This window comes from Lepeophtheirus salmonis, chromosome 9 (genome assembly GCF_016086655.4).
Source record: "Lepeophtheirus salmonis chromosome 9, UVic_Lsal_1.4, whole genome shotgun sequence".
Taxonomy (NCBI): Eukaryota; Metazoa; Arthropoda; class Copepoda; order Siphonostomatoida; family Caligidae; genus Lepeophtheirus; species Lepeophtheirus salmonis.
The window spans coordinates 5866635-5887485 of record NC_052139.2 but is presented as its reverse complement, the minus strand read 5'-3'; the positions used below and the strand labels follow the sequence as shown (position 1 = coordinate 5887485).

The following is a 20851-nucleotide window of genomic DNA, read 5'->3' as shown; positions in this document are numbered from 1 at the left end:
TAAATAATTTAAGATAAATCAAATGATATTACAATTAATAATGTAACTTGATGTCTTAAATGCATTTATGATATTGTACACAATAAAGATTTACTTGTTATAAATATAAGAAAGGGATTGATAGTTTATGTGGTCGAGATAACACCAAGGCTGTTGAGTTGGTACATACAATGCCCAACTCTTGATTCTAGTATTTGGAATGTCACCGACTCCAACACACAATTTTTAATTATATATTTTATAGTCTTAAGTATGTACTATTGATTCATTTGAGTCTAGTGACAATTAATATAAATTTAATTTATATATATACTGGTTATACCCAGTGTTGCTCGGGCTAAGGAGGGAGAGGGAAATCACATTGAAAATGGTAAATTAAATTCCGAAAAATCAAAAATATTCCAAAAATACTTCTATATACTATTAATTATAATATGAATGTTTCGTTGTTGTCGAAAAGGATCCTGATAATTCTAATTCTCTTGGATTCTTCACATAATATCAAGCCGGTTAAGTAAAGCTATCTACAAAGTCTCATAATCGCATCGCAACTCCCCCCTAAAAAAACAACTCTTGTAATCTTAGTACAGGGTGTGTGGACAAAATATACCGCTTCAAAAAACAACAACTATAAGCTTGTTTTATAATATTTCTTGATAAAATAAAAACGAATATCTTTATTAGGATATAGAGCAGCTATTTATTTAATGTAGCCGCCGTCTGCGGCCAAAACCCGCTCAATGCGGCTACGAAACCGAGAACAGGCATTTTGGATCTGCGCTGCTTCTATCTCATTGAACTTCTCCTTAATACAGGTGATGAGAGACTGCTTGGTGTTATGGGAGGAACGGTTGGTCATGTTCTCCACGTAGGACCAGACAAAGTAGTCAAACAGGTTCAAATCCGGTGATGAGGGAGGCCAAGAGGAGAAGGGTACGAACGCAAAAGCATTGCTTTTCAGCCATTCTTGCGTCCGAGATTTGTGGGCCGGAGCCGAGTCCTGTTAGCACATCCACGGCCTGACGCTGGCAACAGATTTGCCATGGCTCTCATGGAACCCTGGGTGTCCTCGTCGATGATGTCCCTGGTGCCCTTCTCCTCCTTCTTCTTCATGTCAACAACGTCCGTCGGGTCCGATGACTCCTCCAGCTGCTTCCTGAGACTTCTGACCGTTCTAACTGTCATTAACAGAAGGCCAGAGATGTCAGCATTGCTTAATTTCATGTGATGACTAAGCATAATCTGAATAGCAGTGCACCTACAATCTCTCTCATTGAACATAATGACTTTTCTTGGGCACTTAAAATGATGCTATTGCTACAAATGGTGAGCATTAACTGAAGCCTATGACCCGGAAAAAATTTTAATACCAAAAACAGACGGATCAGACATCTGCTGATGGAATAATGTCGTCTTTAAAATGCGGCAGATTTTGTCGACGCACCCTGTAATATTATTATGAAAATAATGCGTTATAAACTTCAAATAACATACCAACATATTTGCAATATCAAATTGTCTAGATGAGAAGTACATTTTTTATTTATTTCAAAAAATTCCCAAATCGAAATTCGCGAAAAAAATTGCAAAAACCTTTTTTGGACTAATTTAAAAAAAGTTATTTAATAGCATTTATTGGAATTGTAAAAGAAACACAAACCTTCCAATATTTTTTTCTTACTCGCAAAAAAACAAAAAAGTTATAGAGAAAATAACACTCGATAATTGGTTTATTTTTGCTATAATTATGCAATAAAATGTTCTGGGAATTGAAAATACTTCGATAGTATTGTTGTGTCGGCATTTATTTATGGAAAAAGCATCGTCTTATGTTATTTTTTTCTTAAAAAACTGAAAATTGACGTTTGATAAAAAAGCTGAAAAAAATGGAAAAATTATTGAGAAAATGATCGATATTTCAGTTAAACATCTATTTTTATTTGTCAAATTTGTATACAAACGAATCTTCAGACAAATTTCAGTGTTATTATTTGTATCAAGTAATATTCAATGCAGATATGAAGTAATTTTTATTCTTAAAACTATTTGATAATGTTTTTTGAAGATTTATTTGGACATTTGTCCAAAATGATGTTTCCCTCAATTATGATGCAATTTATGACGTCAGTGAAAATGCTCTATTTTGATAATCGTAATTTGGATTACGTTTGGTCGATCAAGCGTATTACCCCCTGACGTCATAAATTGCATTATAGTTGATCGAAGGAGGCCCCATCTTGGGAGCTCAAAGTTGATATTTTCTCTAGATAGGTAAAGTGGACCAATTTACGATAAATTCTGATTAAATTCAATCAAATAGCTTTTAAGAATAAAATAAATAAAAAAAGACTTAACTCTGACATTGAATATTACTTGATGCCAGTGATAAAGAATAATATTTGAATCAAATCAAAGTAATCAAAGTACTGAAAATCCCTATAAAATTTCTACATTTTTTTTTTTTTTTCGATTTCGGACAATAAATGCACGATCCCTTGAGAAAAATATCTTATTTTTTCTATTGTAATAATTAATTTTAATATGGGATATGTTAGTAAGGTTGTAGGTATAACGAAATAATAGCATATTTTTTATTACATTTTAAGTTCGGATATATAATAAAACTAGGCAATAGAGGGATTATTTTTTTTATAGAGAGTAAGTCCTTTTATTTATTGGTCACATTTTGACATATATGGCAGTAGTTTGCCCTTAATATTCACGAAAAAATAATTTTCATTGTTATGCAACTTGGTTGTTTAGGCCCAAAAATGGCATTAAAAAAAGAAAGAAATCGAAAATCAACATGGTAACCATACAGTTTGAAGAATGTTTTGAAGGAGAGCAGCTTAGCTGTCATGATGTTTAATTAGATCAGCTACAGTTACCAATAAAAAAAAAAAAAAAAAAAAAAAAACGTGCCAGCATAAAAATACACACAATTTATATAACTATTAATATATCTTACTGATGTGATTCTCATCTGCCTGCTTTATTCTGATTTTTGAGAGTATAACGTAAGTATTTATTAGCAAAATGTTTAATAAAGATATACTACGTATAATTGACTTAGTCGTTTTTTATCCGTTACAGTAGATTTTATAACGTCACACTCCATGAAATTGTAATTCATTATGAACCTTATTCTCTGAATAATAGCTAATGAAACGACAAAGTAGAGTATTTCGAAATATATTTGAAGTTCTAAGTTTAAAAAAGAAGGCTTTCATTAAATATAATCAACATACTAAAAAATATACCATCATACATTTATGTTAAATATACAAAATTAAACAATTGGAATCATATGTCTAATAACAATAAATTATATATACAGAATATTGAAATAATAGATTGATCCAAATAATATTTTCTTGTTCTGACATCGGAATCCAGTTAAATATGTCATAACTTTAGGTTGCAAAACACAAGCAAGACGTGGAGTTTAATCAAAAAGATAATCACCCCTCTTCTTCATGTGGAAGTTGCTATATACAATTGTGTACAGAATAGATATATCTCTACCGATGAAATCTAACTAATTATTAATAATAAAGTAAATGTCAAAATCATAAAATTAGACAATAAATATACTAATAAAAAACATGTTACAAATAAATCCATCTTAAAGATTTAAAGCAAAAGCTAATTATGTAGTAATGTCCGGCGATATTACTCCTTATTAAGAGCATCCAAAAACATATTTTCCCCGTTATTTATGCTTATATAACCACATACTATTATTATGAAGGATATACACAATTTCTAATTATAATGCTAAACCCAATGTAACTACCCCCGTTGTTGTGACCATTTAAGCAGTTGTTTTTGCCTTTTATGAGTTTTCTGAACACCATGTCTTGGAGCCTATCAACCATAGCTAAGCCTTAAGTGTTAAAAAAAGTAATTTTTATTGACTATGTAATATTGGAAAACCTAATGATCATACCCCAGTCTTTAAGTGAAGAAACTAGTCTCAGACAAACTAGTTGTGAACCATCCAAAGCTATTACCCCCGTTGTTGTGACCATTTAAGCAGTTGTTTTTACTATTTAATGAGGATATAGAGAGGTGTCACAGCCATTTCGATCAACAATTCTAATCCAAATGCAAAAACTGATTTACATTTATAACTCCAACGTTCTCTATAGAATAATAATAATAGTTTTGGTAAATAAAAAAATATGTTCAGACTTCATTTTCTTCTTGAATACACTCACGATGTGTTAGACAATTATCACATCCCTAATTTTGTGGTCTGATTTAAACGTTTTTAACTTTAATGTGCTCAAGAGTGAGGGAACTCAAGAGAAAAAATATATGAAATATACTTTTTAAAGCATATTTTGAGTAACTCATACGTATAATAAAAGTTAATCATTTTAATTGTATACGTTTGAATTAAGAGAGGTTGAGTGGTGAAAGGTATAAACTTCCGAAATTTTATTGAGTAGGATTTCATCAGAGCCCCATATACTTAGAGGGCTCTCGATTTCATGTTTTAAAGTTTGTAAAATTAATTTTTCAATTAAAAAAAAAAAAAAATCAAAAACCAAGCCCCCCAACAAAAATATAATCCTGCGGACGCTCTTGACGATATATATAGTAGTCATTACGGTCCACAAAAATACAACCAAAGGAAACCGTTGTCATAGTAAATTCTGATAATTATACTAACAAAAAATGAATGGATTTTTCCAGGGGAAGACATGGTCTCATAATTATTTTTTAATAATCTTTGTACTGATATTAGACGAAGAGACAATTTTCACATCGATATCTAAAAGTACTTATGTACACACAAGTACAACTTTTTTCATACCTCACTAGAATCTCCCTAGTTATAATCCATATAATAAATCACCAGATGTGTTTTTTACTATTTATATCCTAATATGCCTCAAAATTTGTTTGTTTTGCTAAGGGTCTTCAAAATTTCATATTGAAACATATCACTAATTAAGTATATGTAAATGCATAAATTAGTATATTTTATTATTATTTTTTCTTGCATGGTAATAAATTGGATTTTAATTTATTAACTAAAACATAACCCCTTAATGAATTATTATTTTAAGTTTTGAAGATGAGTGATTAAAAATTGAACCGACTAAAAAAATATTTTGTTTACAATGGGAGTTTGTTTCAATTTAAAATCGTCAAATTTACTTGTATTTTTGTGACTTTTAGATATTTATTTCAATTTGCATCATAGATCATGATTTATCCTAATATCATCAATTTTTTTTAATGTAAGCGTGTTCGAACATTGTAATCAGATGTAATAAGTTTTTCTACATCTTTTAATTCTACAGTCATTACATTTCCAGTTTCAGTTAAGGCAATCTCATTTGATATTGGCAGATACCCCTTGGATATATATATATATATATCCAAATATTAGCATATTATTTTGTTAAAAAATTTAAAAGTTACTTTTCGGATGTCATAAAATTCAGTTTATGCTTTCGATAGTTCAAGGTAAATAAAGAAGCATTCGTGTGTTCATAAAAAACTGCTGAGATTACGTTCTAAAAATTAAAAATATGGTAACCCTGAGATTTTTAGGTCTTGTTTAAAAAAACTCTTTCTATGTATATGCAGGTTGACCCATAACTCATAAGTCTTAGGAAAATAACTTTAACTTAATAATTCTCCTAGACGGGAAAGATGGGATGTGTGTAAAGAAAAAACAAAGCATAGCGATTAGAAAAGAAAAAACGGTTGAACGGGTGCTCTTTAGAAAGAACATGGAATAGATAATCATTATCTCGCCATGATACATTTTATTTCAGTAAAATATCTATCTTTCCGACCCTCTTGGACAAAACATATAGTAGTAAAGTTATAACAGATTGCAGTTCATTGCACAGATCACGAATATTTTAGAACGTGTAATTTATTTTTAGTTTTTATGATATTTTATTTAAATCAAATAAATAATCAGGGTAATTAAGATAATAATTAATTAAAATATATGATTAATAAATATTTCATTACATATTGTTTGGTTGATAGTTTCAGTTCCGTTTTAGTTAATTTATGAAACATGTCCATTGATCTCACCTTCCTAACTCAAGCTTTTGTTATTCATTAACATAAATACTAAAGTATCAATAAAAATATACAAAGAGTGGCAATGCTAATTGATAATAATATTCTTCTTGACTGAATAAACAAAAATTCTTAGATGACCCAATAACTTTTAACTGAATACTCTTTCATTTGAATATAACATCCTGAACTGTGTCTAGTCCACCTTTTCCGTGTTCAAATTATGTTTATGATCCAAGACTACTCTAAGTCCCCGTGCCTCCATGTTCTCATGTTATCTTGTCAGAGTTGAGTCTGATTCATGCTCAGAGTATAAATCTATGATACAATGAGTTATTAGATAATAATTTCATAGCTGAGAAGGATGGATTAATTACGTACGAATAGATTTTGAAAAAATAACATCAAATATCATTAATCAAAAGGAGTATATGGTACACAATGAATTATTTTCTAGAAAAATAAAATTGAGTAGGACTTCAAGGATTCGGTACCAAAACTGATCTCAAGAACACATCACTATCCTAGTATCTCAAACTCGATTAAAGTGGAACAGCGAATAAAATGAAGAATTTAAAGTCACACTCAAATAAATATAATTTGGCTAGCTAGTACGAATTTCATGCTTGAAAGCTCTTAATCCATAGAAAATATCAAGATCTCCAAGTACCACCATCATGACTAGATAGAATATAGAAAATTTAATAGTAGAGGATTAACCTATTTATAAGTTATATCTTGCATGTGCCACTAGAGGGTGTCTATTACAGTTTGAAAACCATGTGGTTATGACTTTATTCTGAAATCTACTAACCATGGACGTCTCTCAGCTTTTAGAGTAGAGACGTCAGGGCTACTAACTATCGATGGTTGCTCTAACGTATATATGTCAATCAAATATACAACTCAACATCATCAATACAAGAAATGTATCTTCATTAATTTAACTATATAATATTCTGCAAACTAAATAGTTAGTTGTTTAAAACGAATCTTGATATTCATATATGTATTATAACCACAATCTTGTTTATTTCATTTTAGTTCATGGAGATGACTGACTGGATCACTTTGTGTGTATTCGACGATTCACCTTAGATTGTTTAAATACCAAACCACAAAAGCGGATTAAATTCGGGAGTATATGCATATATTTGGCAAATGAAGATGATCATTAATTGTTGCTTGACTCATTTGAGTACAAGACACCTTAGATGCAACATTAATCTCCTTGAACTAAATTCTGAAAGATCACATATGATATAATATTTGATCTGACAACTGATACCGGCAATTCTACACATAAATATAAAAATCATGTTTCCCTGTTTAACAAGGATTGGATATCATTTGGAAAAGGATATTAAAAAGTCATAACCTATTCTAAATAAATATCATTGTGAACAAGTTTCATTGTACCTATGTATATAATTAGTCATGATCTTAACATTACTATGCAAATCATACATAAAAAAAGATGGGGACCAAAAGTGGTTGAAATAGACAGAGAGTACCTGATATGATTTCACTTTGTATTCCTTAACGGGAAAAAAATACTATTTTTATAAATGTTAGTATTGTAGAAGTACATTTATAATAGATTGAGACAGGCTGTGAGGTTCCACTTCGGCTCCTGTTTTCTCCTCTTTTTTTTTCTTTTTTTCTCTTTTTTATAACAGGTCAACCTTTTCTTTAACTCATTTTTTTTTAAATACCGTAATGTATTAATTCTAAATGAAATGAACCGTTTTAATGCATTTCTTTAAAAAGGGTTTCAAAGTTTAAAAAAAAAAAAACTATCACAATAAATGTGACCTATACAACTATTGTTGACTCCACGCATCCAATATAATCTAGGTATGTAATTTTGTTTTTCTCTCAATTGGGATTTATTTTTTTCTCAAGCATTATTCAATTAGTATTATAGATAACAGACAGTATATATTATTCAAAATTTGCCATAAAGCTTATTGATCAAAATATAAAAATTAAGAAAGGTGGTCGTATTAAAAGGTTTACCTTTCTTTCTTTTCTTCTTTTTAGTTGAATAAAGAATGTGCAGGGAACATTTCAAAAGATTATGGAACAATATCTTCTTTTCGCGTGCGCTTATTTTGACTCGAGTGCAAAATAATGTTCTCATATTAATAAAGTAAATTCAGTAACTTGAAGCTTTAACAGTTCATATCTTACCCATTTAAAAAAATAATTGAGTTTTTTTTTATAGAAATAAATATGAAACAATTATCATTTCAATGTCATAAAGTATGTATTAAATGTTTTTAGTTCAACCCAATTTTAACATGAAACACATATATTATTTACAACTTACATAGAATCACTGAAGATTAAATTGAGTTAAGTTACAATTCAATCTAACTTTTGGAAATAAAGTAACAGTTGAATAATTTTTGAAAATGCTTTTTCTTATAATATTTGCATAAATTTGGCTGTTTGCTTTAGAAACAATGTTTTTTACTAAGATATTGAAGAATTTAGATGCAATTTGATTGAAAAAAGTACTGAGTAAGGGGTTATTACTGCATAAATTTTTTTGAAACAATGTTAGTTAGATTGGAAATTGATTTGCTTTTGCTCCTTTGCAGAAATATATTTGTATAATATATGTGTTTATTATAAAAATTGGGATAAATTAAAAACATTTTATACATATTCTATATAATTCAAATGATAATTATTTAATGGCTCAACATTTTTTGAAATGGGTAAGATATAAGAGCTGTTAGAGGGACAATTTACTTTATAAATATGATAAAAAAAAATTGCACTCCCGTCAAGCACAAAAAAGATATCCTTTAATTTTCATATTAATTTCAGTATTCCATGGAGTGCGCGTCAACTGAGGCAGACGGCTTGTACCGTCATTATCTTCATCCAACTTCCCCAAAAAATAATCTAACCAATACATTCACATTGTATTATTAGTTATTACTATAATTATAAAAGAAGAGGAATCAATTGTAGTTAAATCGTGCGCGTTGAATCTTTGAAGGGTCGAATTCTGAGAGTTCCGTTTAGAAGGTGAACCTAAAATTGTTATCTCTGTGTGAAGTAAGAACTAAGATCGTAGAAAAGGGACTAATTGGAAGGTAAGGAAGGCCTCTCAATCTCATAGGCACGACATACAACAGCTAAGAAGAGACACTCTTCTTAATAATCCCTATTTGAATTGACTAACTAAGAAGTAGGAAGGACTGGGTGGGTTTCTTCTGCTTCACTACTAACAACTAACACCAAACCAACTAACCAAAAACTCCTCGTTATCTTAACTAACAAGTAAGAACCACATGGTTGAGCCATCTCCGTCGGATCTCCGACGCGAGATTCGTGATCTACAAGATCGACTTTCCCTACGTGAACGTCATTTGGAAGCATTGGAATCTTCCTTTGAAACCTCTGAAGATCAAATCCTGGAATGGCGAACCAAGTACGAAATCCTCTTTGAGGCTCATCGTAAACTTCAAAGGACCAATTCCAATCTCGAGGATAAACTCCTACGCATTGTGGATAAGTTTGAGTCGGATAAATCTCAAATGACAAGGGACCTTGCCTCACAAACTCAAAAGTTAGTTGAGGCTAAATTAAATTTACACCAGCTCCGTGATCAAAATGCAGATCTGAGTGCGGATCTTCATTTGAGTATTACGCTTCTTCAGAATCGTCCAAGTTCCTATGTAGCCCAAAAGGTTGACAATCTTCCATCTGAGGTTCGGGCTCGTTTAAAACGAAATCGTAATGGTGGAGGATCTTATACTGAAGGTAAACGGATCACAGTATCCGTTGATCATCGTGAAGATGATACAGTAAGTGCAGCCATCCTCGCCAAAGTCTTGGAAGAGAGGGATAAAGAAAGGAGAAAGAGTGCCAAGTTTTGTATTGATGTTGGAACGCAGACTCATGGATGGTGCTTTCCAGATAATAAAATCTATTCAAACAAGTCGCCTCTATCTTGTGAGAAAGACACGAATAATAATAATCCGTCGTCAGACGATATTCGTGTCCTGAGAAGCAGTTTATCTTTGGAGGGAGAATGCATTGAGGATCGGCCTCGGAGAATTCTGGATCTTACTCCACGACAATCTTCTTCGTCTCATATTTTACTTGCAGCTTCTGTCATACAAAGGCCCCCATCTTCATCTACAAAGTCGCCAAGTTACTCTTCTACGAGTGAAAATTCGAGTGTAGCTCCGGATGAGGAATTCATAGAGTCAAAATTAAATTCCATTCGATTTGGAACCTATTCAGTCACTGAAACAGATTTATAATCAAGAGTATAAAAAGTCACCGTTTCTTCCTTCTGATCTCAGAGTTCAACTTTGACAATGAAATTAACTTATCATCTTGTTTCTACTATATATCTACATACTAATAAACAGCTTTATTTTCATATCTAATTAATTAACTTACTAAAACATGCTTTAATTACGGTGAAGGGACAGCATGCAAATAATAATTTGTATCTATATTTCAAATTGCTCAACTCAAATGCTTGTTTTTTGTTTTGTTTTTTCCAATTTGTATTTGCAATAATTTTACGTTATTTTTTTAAATCTAATTAATATTTCTACAATTAATGACATGTATTTTTGTTTTGCATATTGGATATATATATATATATACGAACATATATTATGTACATTTATAGTATACTTAATTAACTTTTAAGTTATGTATACCCCCCTCATCAATGCTTCCTTTACTATGGTAAATCCTTCAACTTTTGAAATTACATAACGTATACATCTTTACCATAGTAGTCAAAAAGTTTATTTATTTTTCTTTAGTAAAGCAATAATCATTTTAGCTACTTTTATACTAATTTGAATTAGCTTACGGCTAATTTTATTTTGAAATCTTTAACTGCATAGTACGCGTCATTTGTTTTCAAGGATCTGTAAATTATAGATTAATTGTTTAAGTAACTATCATTTCTAGCTAAGGTTATTTTTACCATAAATATATTAATTCCATAATTATGTATATTTTTGGTCATTCCTGCATTGAATTTTTTGTTCCACGAATATTTTAAAGAGGAGTAATGAATATAATTTCCGTCATCCAGATTTGGGAACTCGTCAATGAATTATTGTTTTTATAATAATGGAACATTTGGTAGGGGCGTCCATAGGATTATATATATATATAATTATTTTTTGTGTGTAGGGGGGGGGGGGGCTTGGCTTTTGGAATTTTTTTGAAAAAAAAAAATCCAAAAATTATTGAAAAAAATTTTAAATATTAAATTTTATCAAAATGAAAGAAAACTATGCACAAAAAATAAAAATTTTAGGGGAAAAGTTTCAAAAATCCATAGCGCTGTTCTTGGAAAACTAAATTGTTTTGGAAAAAACTTTCAAAAATTAAATTTCTTATATAAATTTTTTTTGAGGAAATAATTTAAATATTAAATTTTTTGGAGGACAATTTCAAAAGTATATAGTTATTTACAGAAAATTAAATTTTCTGAAAAAAAAAAAAATCAAATATAATTTTTTTAGTAGAAATCAAAAATTCCTTAATTTGGGGGAGGTGCTACATCCCCTCCAGCCCTTCCCCTGTGGACGCTCCGTTCGTTCATTTGATAGCTGCAGTAACTTTTAATTATTTTCTCCTTTAAAATATATAGTTTGTCATTATTATTTTATTACATTTTTGTCCCTGATTCTAACAACAAATAATTTGTATGTGGACTCTTAAAATTAATTATGAAATTAGAATAATTGACTTGCAATTTCTTAAAAAAATATATATTTATTTATTTATGATATTAGACAATTTTCAAAAATGTTTATTTTTTTACTCTATTTTCAATTATATTTTAAAGTTACAAATATAAATTGCTCTAATAAATGTTCATATTATCTCATATCTTTGATGCCATAATACTCAATGACTATTTAACATATAATAATGAAAAGGAGTAGTAGATCTATTTAAAATCCTTTTTTCATGCTTTGAGCTTTATATTAGATATGTTAAAAGTCAGGTTTTATTACCAACTTTTAGGAATACGACTTAATAAAGTCTATTTTAAGAACATCGTAATTGTTGTTACACACATAACATATGTGGTCCGTCAATAGGGAAACAAGCTAGAAATATTTTTCTAAAAATGGAGTTGGGATCACATTTGTATTCTTCAACGACACATTATCATCACTTTTTATCAAAAAAATATTCTTATTAACCCTAGGGACGAACGGAAAATTACACTTTAAGTAGACGCAATTGATCGTTACAATAAGAGAAGGATACATTGATCGATTTTATATGAAATGTCTCTTAAGTCAAATTAAGGTTGTAAACTAAAGCTAAAATTCTTAAGTATCTTAACTCATCCCACAAATTTGAATAATGAGCCTATAATTGACTCAAGTATGTGTATGAAATATTGGGCTGTACGAATTAAAAGAGAGTAAATGGGGATATTCTCCTTTTTGTTCAAGATTGATTTTGTGTTTGGGCACTACATATGTGTTAAGAATTATGTGGGAAAAATCTATTCTAATTGTAAGAACTTGTCAAAAGAGTTTATTTTATACAGTATACCTTTATACACACACGATAATAATATATACTCTATCTATTTCGTTTAATTGAGCACTCCTTTGAATATAATATCCATGTAACTGTACATGGGTTGACTTCGACATTAGGCATGTAGAATATTTCAAACATTTGACTCGAATGTTTTTACGCATTCTTACAAAAAACACATTTTTCTCCTTCTTCTCTTCATCCCAACGACATCCTTCTGTTACTATCAATGTTCATTGTTATCATAAAACAATTTTAATGGAAAGACTACTTTAATATAAATTGTACGAGTAGATTATCTGTTATAAACGTAATTAAAACGACTTTTAATTACATGGTGCACCTACATAAAGCACGCCAAGTATTTTTTTTATATTACGAATCCCTATTATTATTCTATTATGTTAATGAAAAAACAAAACTGTAAATATTTTTACCTACAAAGCAGCATCTGTATGATTTTCCCTGGAATCAAGAAGGTTAATAATTGTTATACCTCTTAAAGTATAAGAACTTGAAGGTCTTGCTTCATAATTAAATACGATATGCATTTTGATAACTGCAGAGCCCTATGACATTTTTTAATATTCATTTATAAAATATGTTGGATGAAAGTATTTATTCATTATGAGTCGTAGTACTCGATATTGCCCGGAGTAATCATGCGTCGACTAACAGACAAACGATATGAAAGATAACTATTAACAAATTCGTAGTGTTATCCCCCGTTTTTCATTAGCACACCCTCATGTAGATACTCAATACTTGGATGTTCTCTCCTCAAGAATGAAATAATAATAATAACAGCTTAGAAAAAAAAAATGAAGTGATTAACCAATTAAAGTCTTTAGAGCGCTACCTGGTTGAGCTTTAGGTACACCCGCTCGTTGCTAAACCTTATCTAAAGTCCCATTCATTATTTTTTATCTTATATATCATTGTTGGATGTACAAGTTGCACCTTGTAACAGTAAATTGTAAAAGTTTCAATTTTTTCGTCTTAAAATGCATTATTTAATTACGAAATTGGTCATTCTAATCACCAACTATTAATTGAAAATATCATTTCATTTTGATCTATAAAATAAAATGGTTATTATGCATTTATGAGTAATATTACTGGATGGATTTGAACTTGATAATGTGCCATAGAATATTTATGTTTTAGTATTTTTATTTCAAAAATGACACCATTGATAACTTGATCATACACAGATTCAATTATTGCATTATCCTCATATCAAAGTCAAAATTATTCATCTCATTTTTTGGGTTGCAACTTGTACAATTTACTTATACAAGTTGCACTTAATCAATATCACAACTTGTATTCAACATAATTTGTAAGCCCTTTTTTTCTTTTTTTTGATGAGTTCGTTGCTAAACATAAGCAATATCGGTCACACAAATACACAGACAGAAATACATACATTGCTTTATTAATATAGATTTATCTAATATCTCCCAGAGGTATCGTGAAGGGGTTCAAGCAGGGTCGTTTTAAGGGGCACTTGTCTCAGGCACCGCTTTTGACTGGGGGACCAACACTGGATATAATTTTGAAAAAAATGTAAATAGTATAGACATATATACTATGAAGAAACTTTTATACAAAGGCCATACAAATAGAAAATGATTCACTTTTTCTAAGAAATAGGTCATATAAAGAAATAATTCTTTAAACATGGATAAATTTTTTTTTTTAAACCATAAGAAGGCATAAAAAGGTCATCATTCTAATAATAAACTAGAAGATTTGTTTCTAAAAAAGAACGTGATTCGATGAATATTTTCGAAAATAATATAAAAAAGGGCCTCTTGGAATTTTTTTTTTAACTCTCACGCTAATAACTCCTCTGGGTCCAAGGAGCCTCTGTTAAAAAATAACTGATTCATGCTATGTCCCTAGATATAATTACTTTTCATAATGGGTGTGGGGTTTCATTCATAGTATGATTCATATTTCTCATTAGAATTTATAGTTTTAAGTTTGTAGGTAGTTAACTTCAATGGACTATGAATAGTTATGTGAATAGCCCTGTTGCGTACAAGTCCTTGATAACTCAAGTGATCTTTGCCAAATGTTTTTAGTCATTTGTTATCTTTACGTAAATGAGTATGATTGCTACTCCGTACACAATCATCTTCCCCCTCCCACGGAATATATGTACTCGTTACATCTTCGTTTCTAATTTTATCTCATGTCTGACATTGTAGCAGCAATAAATAATAATATAAGTTGATAAAATCAGTTAATCAATTTCGTTGTAACAGAGCCTACATAACTTCAGGTATGTAGTTCAATAAATAAATACATCATTAATACTGTGGTCTACATGTACATATTATTATAGGTTACAGTGGTATATGTATACGTAATCTTTAAACCAAAGCTGTTTGATAAACAAAGACTTATTTCTTAAAAAAGAGTTAATTGATTATTTGATAGCAAGGATCCTCCTACGACTTCAAGTCTGGTGTTAAGGCTTTGGGCTGGATTTAAATCCTCCTAAAACAAAATAAAAATTGGTTTTAAACAATAAAAATGCTATGAAATTAATCCTTCAATTAGTTTTATCTACATAGAACCGCGCATGGCGTACCTAGAAGCTAAATGGTTCTCATATCATTATTTTTATGTGAATTTATGTGGGCTTACTATGAAACTTGATCTTAATTTTAGATATCGTTCTTTATTCCAATTAAAATTGGTCAATAATAATTGGTGTCCAAAAGGAAAAAACACTCGCAACCCGAGGTTTTACTATAATTCATTTCTTTTATCTCAAAATAATTATCAGTAAATGTCATAATCTATGTAATTTGATTTGAAATAATATTATGTAAAATATCAAGAAACTCGATCAGCTTTGACCTTTGTACATACATTGTTTATTCTGAAATATGAAAACATTGCGAAAATATATATTGATTAGGTAGTTTAAGGAAAATTGATCCATTCCCTCGTAGAAAATTGTACCCAGCCTCGAATTTAAAGGAGTAAGACTTGAATTGAACTAGAGGTTTGAGACTTACAAACATCTTCAATAATTTCAAATTATTATAATAAGATTTGTGTCATTACTTTATCCTTTTATATGATTGAATTTTAGTATTGAATCAGAGCTGGGGACTTGGACTGGAGTCGTAATTAAGTCCTTTTAAATTGCAACTCGAACTTGAAGTAAAATGACTCATGACTTGATTTGGACTCTAATTCGAAGACTCGAGAATTAATTCGGACTCGTAAAGAATGACACGTCTCTGTTAATGAGTATTTTTTTTTGTAACAAACCGAGGTTTTCCTGATTCCTCCATGTTTCTGATTTCCCTTTAGTATTCGTTTGTTTTATCTTGACACAGAAAGGGGATAGAATTATGATTCTATTTTAAGATTTTATTAAAAATGAAGTTAGGAGTTATGTAATCCATACGCGAATCATTTCATACGTACATTATATGGATATTATTTACAACATTCATGGACCGTAGACTGTGTACAGGTTTGCATTGACAATACCTGTATCCGGTTACGCTATGTGAGTCAGAGTATACGTGCGAGTTGTGCGTCAACACACGCAAAGTCTTTTTGTGTTTAATAGTTAATACTATATTCTCATTATCCAACCATACTAAATAATGAGGCTGAACACATGTCTTGCATTTATTTTTTTAAACATACTTTCAAAAAATATATTTATAAAAATGTAGTAGAGACTAGGTTTATGTATTATATATTATAGTCTTGGAATCAGGAAGTCATCGTATTATAGAAAGGTTTGTTGAAAATATACATACGTTTCTGATTAATGGACTGAAATGGATTAGGGTTATGCATTTTTAAAATAAATATTTTGTCAAAAAATATTCATTATTGTGCTATAAAATACAATAAAAAGCTCTGGATTTTATGATTGTAAAATAAATTATATATATTTTTAAACCCTACAAGCTAGGAGTTCTTTTGTAAATAAATGCTGGCTATAAACAGACTTAATTGCCTAAAGCAATAACAATTTCCTGAATACAGAAAAATAATTTGGTTTTCGTTGTACTGTATCTTCATATCTATTAATAACTATTTATTATACCTTTAATATCATTTCAGGAATATAATTTACTATGAAAGAAGATAACTCCTCCGAGCCATCATTACCCTCAACTGAGGGTAAGCGTCATTTGCCTCAACCTATGGGACCTCATTCTGTTGGCTATATTGATCTAGATACAAAAAATGGTGAATCTGGATTATTTGTGAGGATCTACTACCCAACGGATGCACAATGTCTTGAATATCATAATGTATGGCCAACATGGTCAGATAATCAATATATTGGAGGCTTAATTTCATTTGTTCAGGTATTCAGCTTGTAATAGTTTTTACATATTATGTGAGCCCTCAATACAAAAACATGTTTTGTAGAATGAGTATGGATTACTTACATTTGTATTTTTGAACTAATATGATCTATTTCTATTAATTAATTAATGATTCATTGCAAAAAATATCGGTCACAGTCAGCATGCATACTTCATTTATTAGAATAAAAGTCTTGTGGTACACCTGATGGAGCTTGCATACCACAATTTGAGCACTGCTATGATGTAGTATATTAGAAAGTATATATAAGTTTCAAATTAAGTAATATAAATCAAATGATGACTCTATAACAGGGGTGTAAAACTCATGGCGAGCAAAATAATTTCTAGATTATTAATATATTTGGTTAAATTTATTATTTTTACAACTTCATTTGGTCCTTTAAGGATGCTTATGTTGCCCTCAGTTAATTTGAGTTTGCCACCTCTGGTCCAATAATGAACCAACTAAAGATTGGGTCGTTTATGTATATTTATGGCTTTAAAAAAATAATTGGGATTTCTCAAGACTTTTTTTGTTTTGACATACCACATATACTATTTATCTTATCATCTTTTGAATTTGGTATTTTCTAACTAATAAATAATATTTATAATTAATAGTCTGCACTTGGTAGTTGGCCAAGTTGGGCGCCGAGAAATGATTACAAGTATATCGATAAACTTCAAAGAATTTCCCCATATATACCACAATCTATATTTCCTAAGCTTTTTAAACTCATGAATGGAGACGTCTATATTCCCATTATACCTTCATCAACATTATCTCGAAAAAAAAGTTGGCCGTTGATGGTCTTTTCGCATGGCTTAGGATGTGCTCCCTTCATATATAGCAGAATATGCTATGATATCGCATCTTATGGGTTTATAGTGGCTGCTGTTGAGCATAGGTTCGTGTTACGTTTATGAATAAATACAATTTATTTATTTTTTAAATATAGTCAAGCAATTATCATAATTAAGTAATAAAATGTTCTTTTTTTATGTTATTTATTATGGTCATTAATAGTAAACAATACAATATTGAAAGTAGTACCAAAAATAGAATTATTGTTGTCCCTTTTAACGTTTAACATTTGTATTTTAAATTTATACATGGCAGTGGAACGCTTCAAAAAATTTGTGGGGCAAAAGATGGCCATAAAACATGTTTAAATCCTTTACACGACTCCCCTTTCATGATTCTTGATTATTTCTGGTTTGATTTCAATTGATAATATGTTCCTCTTTATGAGGTTCTTATAATGTTGGTTTTTTTAATAGAGGGGTTAAGCAAACTGTTTGAAACTATAGATATGCTCATTTGAGGATGGAAAGCCAAACTGTCACTAAATAATCACTGAATGAGTATCTTAGATTAAAACTTTTTTTTTTATAAAATGATTGTAACTCGAGGGATCCAAAAACTTGAACATTAAATATCTAAAGAAATTAAATTAATTCCTTGGCTAATACAATATTTATTAACTGTTAAAAAATATTATACTACTAGTTAGTTTTTTCTATGTATGGTAACTGTAGAAAATATATCGACCAGTTTATTTTTATAACTGTTGTCTAATATTACGACCATAATATTTAGTGTGCATGAGTTTAATATTCTGCCATAATCAAATTTGATGTTAAAAGTAAAAAAAAAAAAAAGTAGTAATAATATCTTTAATTAATTATATTTAGAGATGGATCTGCTTGTTATACTCTACCATACGTAGAATCATCGGATTCTCTTCGAAATTCGACTGGTATTCCTTATCGCCGACTTGATACCAAAGATGATGAGTACATGGTTCGGAATGAACAAGTCAAATATAGGTCAGAAGAAGTAAAGAAAACATTGGATTTGCTGTTGGATTTAAATTCCGGAATAGTAAATTTTGAAAATATAGCCATTTTCAAAAATAATTGTAAGCCAAAGGACAAAGAATTTTTGTCTAGTTTTAAAAACTCAATGGATACCAAAAATGCAACTGTTTCAGGTTTGTTGAATACTTATTGATGACAACACAATTGTCATGAATACTACATTATTTTATATAATTATTCATCCAATAGGTCATTCATTTGGTGGTGCAACCACTCTACTTTCTTTGGCTTACGATAATCGTTTTCGTACTGGTACAGTATTTGATGGTTGGTTTTTCTCTCTAAAAAACGAGCATAGTTCCCTTTTTAAAAGAATTTCTCAGCCTGTTCTTTTTATAAATAACGAATCCTTTATATCCGACGAAAATATCAAAATGCAGTCAAAGTTTTTTGAACATAATTCTAATCACAAATCCTATTGTATAGAAGGAAGTGTTCATCAAAACCATATGGACACTCCTTTCCTCTTTAAAGTAAGTTGCAAGTGTTTTTGTGAAAGTACCTAGATACTTATTAGTTATTACCCAATTTCATATTTATTTTACTTTCTTTTACAGGATAACGTAATTAAACGAATGTTGGGAATGCATTCAAAAATATGCCCCGAATTATTTCTATTATTAAATAATAGACTTCACTTGCAATTTGTACTCAAACATTTAGGCATGGAAAAGGATACGGATTTAGATACGGAGATTGACAGAAAAAAACATCTTTTAAAATATTTCGATCCTAAAGATTTGTCCTTTATTCGTTTAGATAAGAATGATTCATCTACTAATAGCTAGATATAAGTTAATTAGCTAATTCCTACTTCTACTACTTGTGTGTTATCATGATGATACCAAAATGTTACTAAAGAATACAAAGTATTAATAAGAGGATGTTGACTTGGAATGAAAGGCATGGAGTAGAAATAATTTACCTAAATACATACACTTCAATGTTCCTACATATATATGTGTATATATATCGATCCTTTTTATTTGAATCAATATCATGACCTCTTATGTATGTATATAGATAGAAACCATCACTTCGTAGTACCAAAAAGTGATTAAAATTATATATATATATATATATTTACCTACCTATATTAATATTTTTTACAGTTGACCAATAAGAAAGCTTTTAGACTTTTATGTTCATTCGATGTATCTTTATTTATTGAAGTAATATAAATAATATTTGTAACTTTAAAATTTCACATTTTCCATTACATTGTTTTATGACTGTTCAATAATCTTTACTATTTATTAGTACTATAAAAACGTCTATATTAAGGCGATTTTACGTTACATAATCACTTAAAAGTCATCCTTATTGGTTATACTTTTTAACAAACTCATTTTATTAAAATAAAATCCCTTGGTCTTTTATCAAAGCTTATTTATTGTTTTTCCCTCCATATTTAAAGCCATTATATGTAGATGAAATTTCCTAAAGATTTTTATGGAAATTTATTCATTTTGTTTCGTAACTAGGTATTTCAACGACGAAGGTTTCACCATAGCGAACAAGCACTGGAGAACATGTACTAATTTTTGTAGTTAGCTTTACCAAGGTTAATATAATTACAAGGTTATACCGTCCATAACGGGTTTCCGACTGTTGTCTGACTTCCACCACGCTTTTTAATAGTGGCGTCAAATAAATATACGGTTACTATTAATATTAATTATATAATTTCTAGTATTATATACTATGACGTCAAAATATGTCTGTCTTGCCCAGAATTCGGTACTGTACATCAAATTGAAAATTCAAGCAAGCCATATTATATGGTTGTCAAACCTTCGATGATTTATATGAACCTTGATCTACCAAAATAACTACCAAGTTTAGGAGCGTGTTCTGTTCATTTGTGACGTCATGTAAAAACGCTCTACTATACCATGTAATTTTAGACATCATGACTATGTACACACCTTTCCAATGGTGAAGTCAAATACCTAGGCCCTATAAATCAGGATTAATTATTGGAATTTTTCAAATCA

At 29.7% G+C, this 20851-nt stretch overlaps 2 protein-coding genes and 1 long non-coding RNA gene across 6 annotated transcripts; all 3 read left to right on the top strand.

The window, feature by feature from the left end:
* Positions 1-2967: 2967 nt before the first annotated feature.
* LOC139906312 (uncharacterized) lies at positions 2968-3339 on the top strand. Its single transcript, XR_011781750.1, has 2 exons — positions 2968-3017; positions 3094-3339. It is a non-coding gene; the product is annotated as an uncharacterized lncRNA (long non-coding RNA).
* A 3757-nt stretch (positions 3340-7096) lies between these two features.
* On the top strand, positions 7097-20233 carry LOC121123982 (platelet-activating factor acetylhydrolase homolog 2). Of its 4 annotated transcripts, XM_071890861.1 has the most exons (8): positions 7097-7911; positions 8098-8157; positions 8893-9164; positions 16720-16970; positions 17595-17881; positions 18669-18967; positions 19044-19327; positions 19412-20233. In XM_071890861.1, exons 4-8 carry the CDS (start codon positions 16734-16736, stop codon positions 19640-19642), a joined length of 1338 nt encoding a protein of 445 aa, XP_071746962.1. In that variant the 5' UTR covers positions 7097-7911; positions 8098-8157; positions 8893-9164; positions 16720-16733; the 3' UTR covers positions 19643-20233. The 4 variants fall into 4 exon arrangements, with proteins under 4 accessions (XP_071746962.1, XP_040575004.1, XP_040575005.1 ...); XM_040719070.2 differs by lacking the exon at positions 8098-8157; XM_040719071.2 differs by lacking the exons at positions 7097-7911; positions 8098-8157; positions 8893-9164 and adding an exon at positions 16158-16388.
* On the top strand, positions 9226-10462 carry LOC121123983 (brain-enriched guanylate kinase-associated protein). Its single transcript, XM_040719072.2, has one exon. The coding sequence runs from the start codon at positions 9363-9365 to the stop codon at positions 10338-10340; it is 978 nt and encodes a 325-aa protein (XP_040575006.1). The 5' UTR covers positions 9226-9362; the 3' UTR covers positions 10341-10462.
* Positions 20234-20851: the final 618 nt, after the last annotated feature.

Coding starts and splice junctions, on each gene's coding strand:
- LOC121123983 (XM_040719072.2), top strand. CDS start 9,363: ATGGTTGAGCCATCTCCGTCGGATCTCCGACGCGAGATTCGTGATCTA.
- LOC121123982 (XM_040719070.2), top strand. CDS start 16,734: ATGAAAGAAGATAACTCCTCCGAGCCATCATTACCCTCAACTGAGGGT. Junction 18,968..19,043: donor CAAAAATGCAACTGTTTCAG/GTTTGTTGAATA, acceptor TTCATCCAATAG/GTCATTCATTTGGTGGTGCA. Junction 19,328..19,411: donor ACACTCCTTTCCTCTTTAAA/GTAAGTTGCAAG, acceptor TTTCTTTTACAG/GATAACGTAATTAAACGAAT.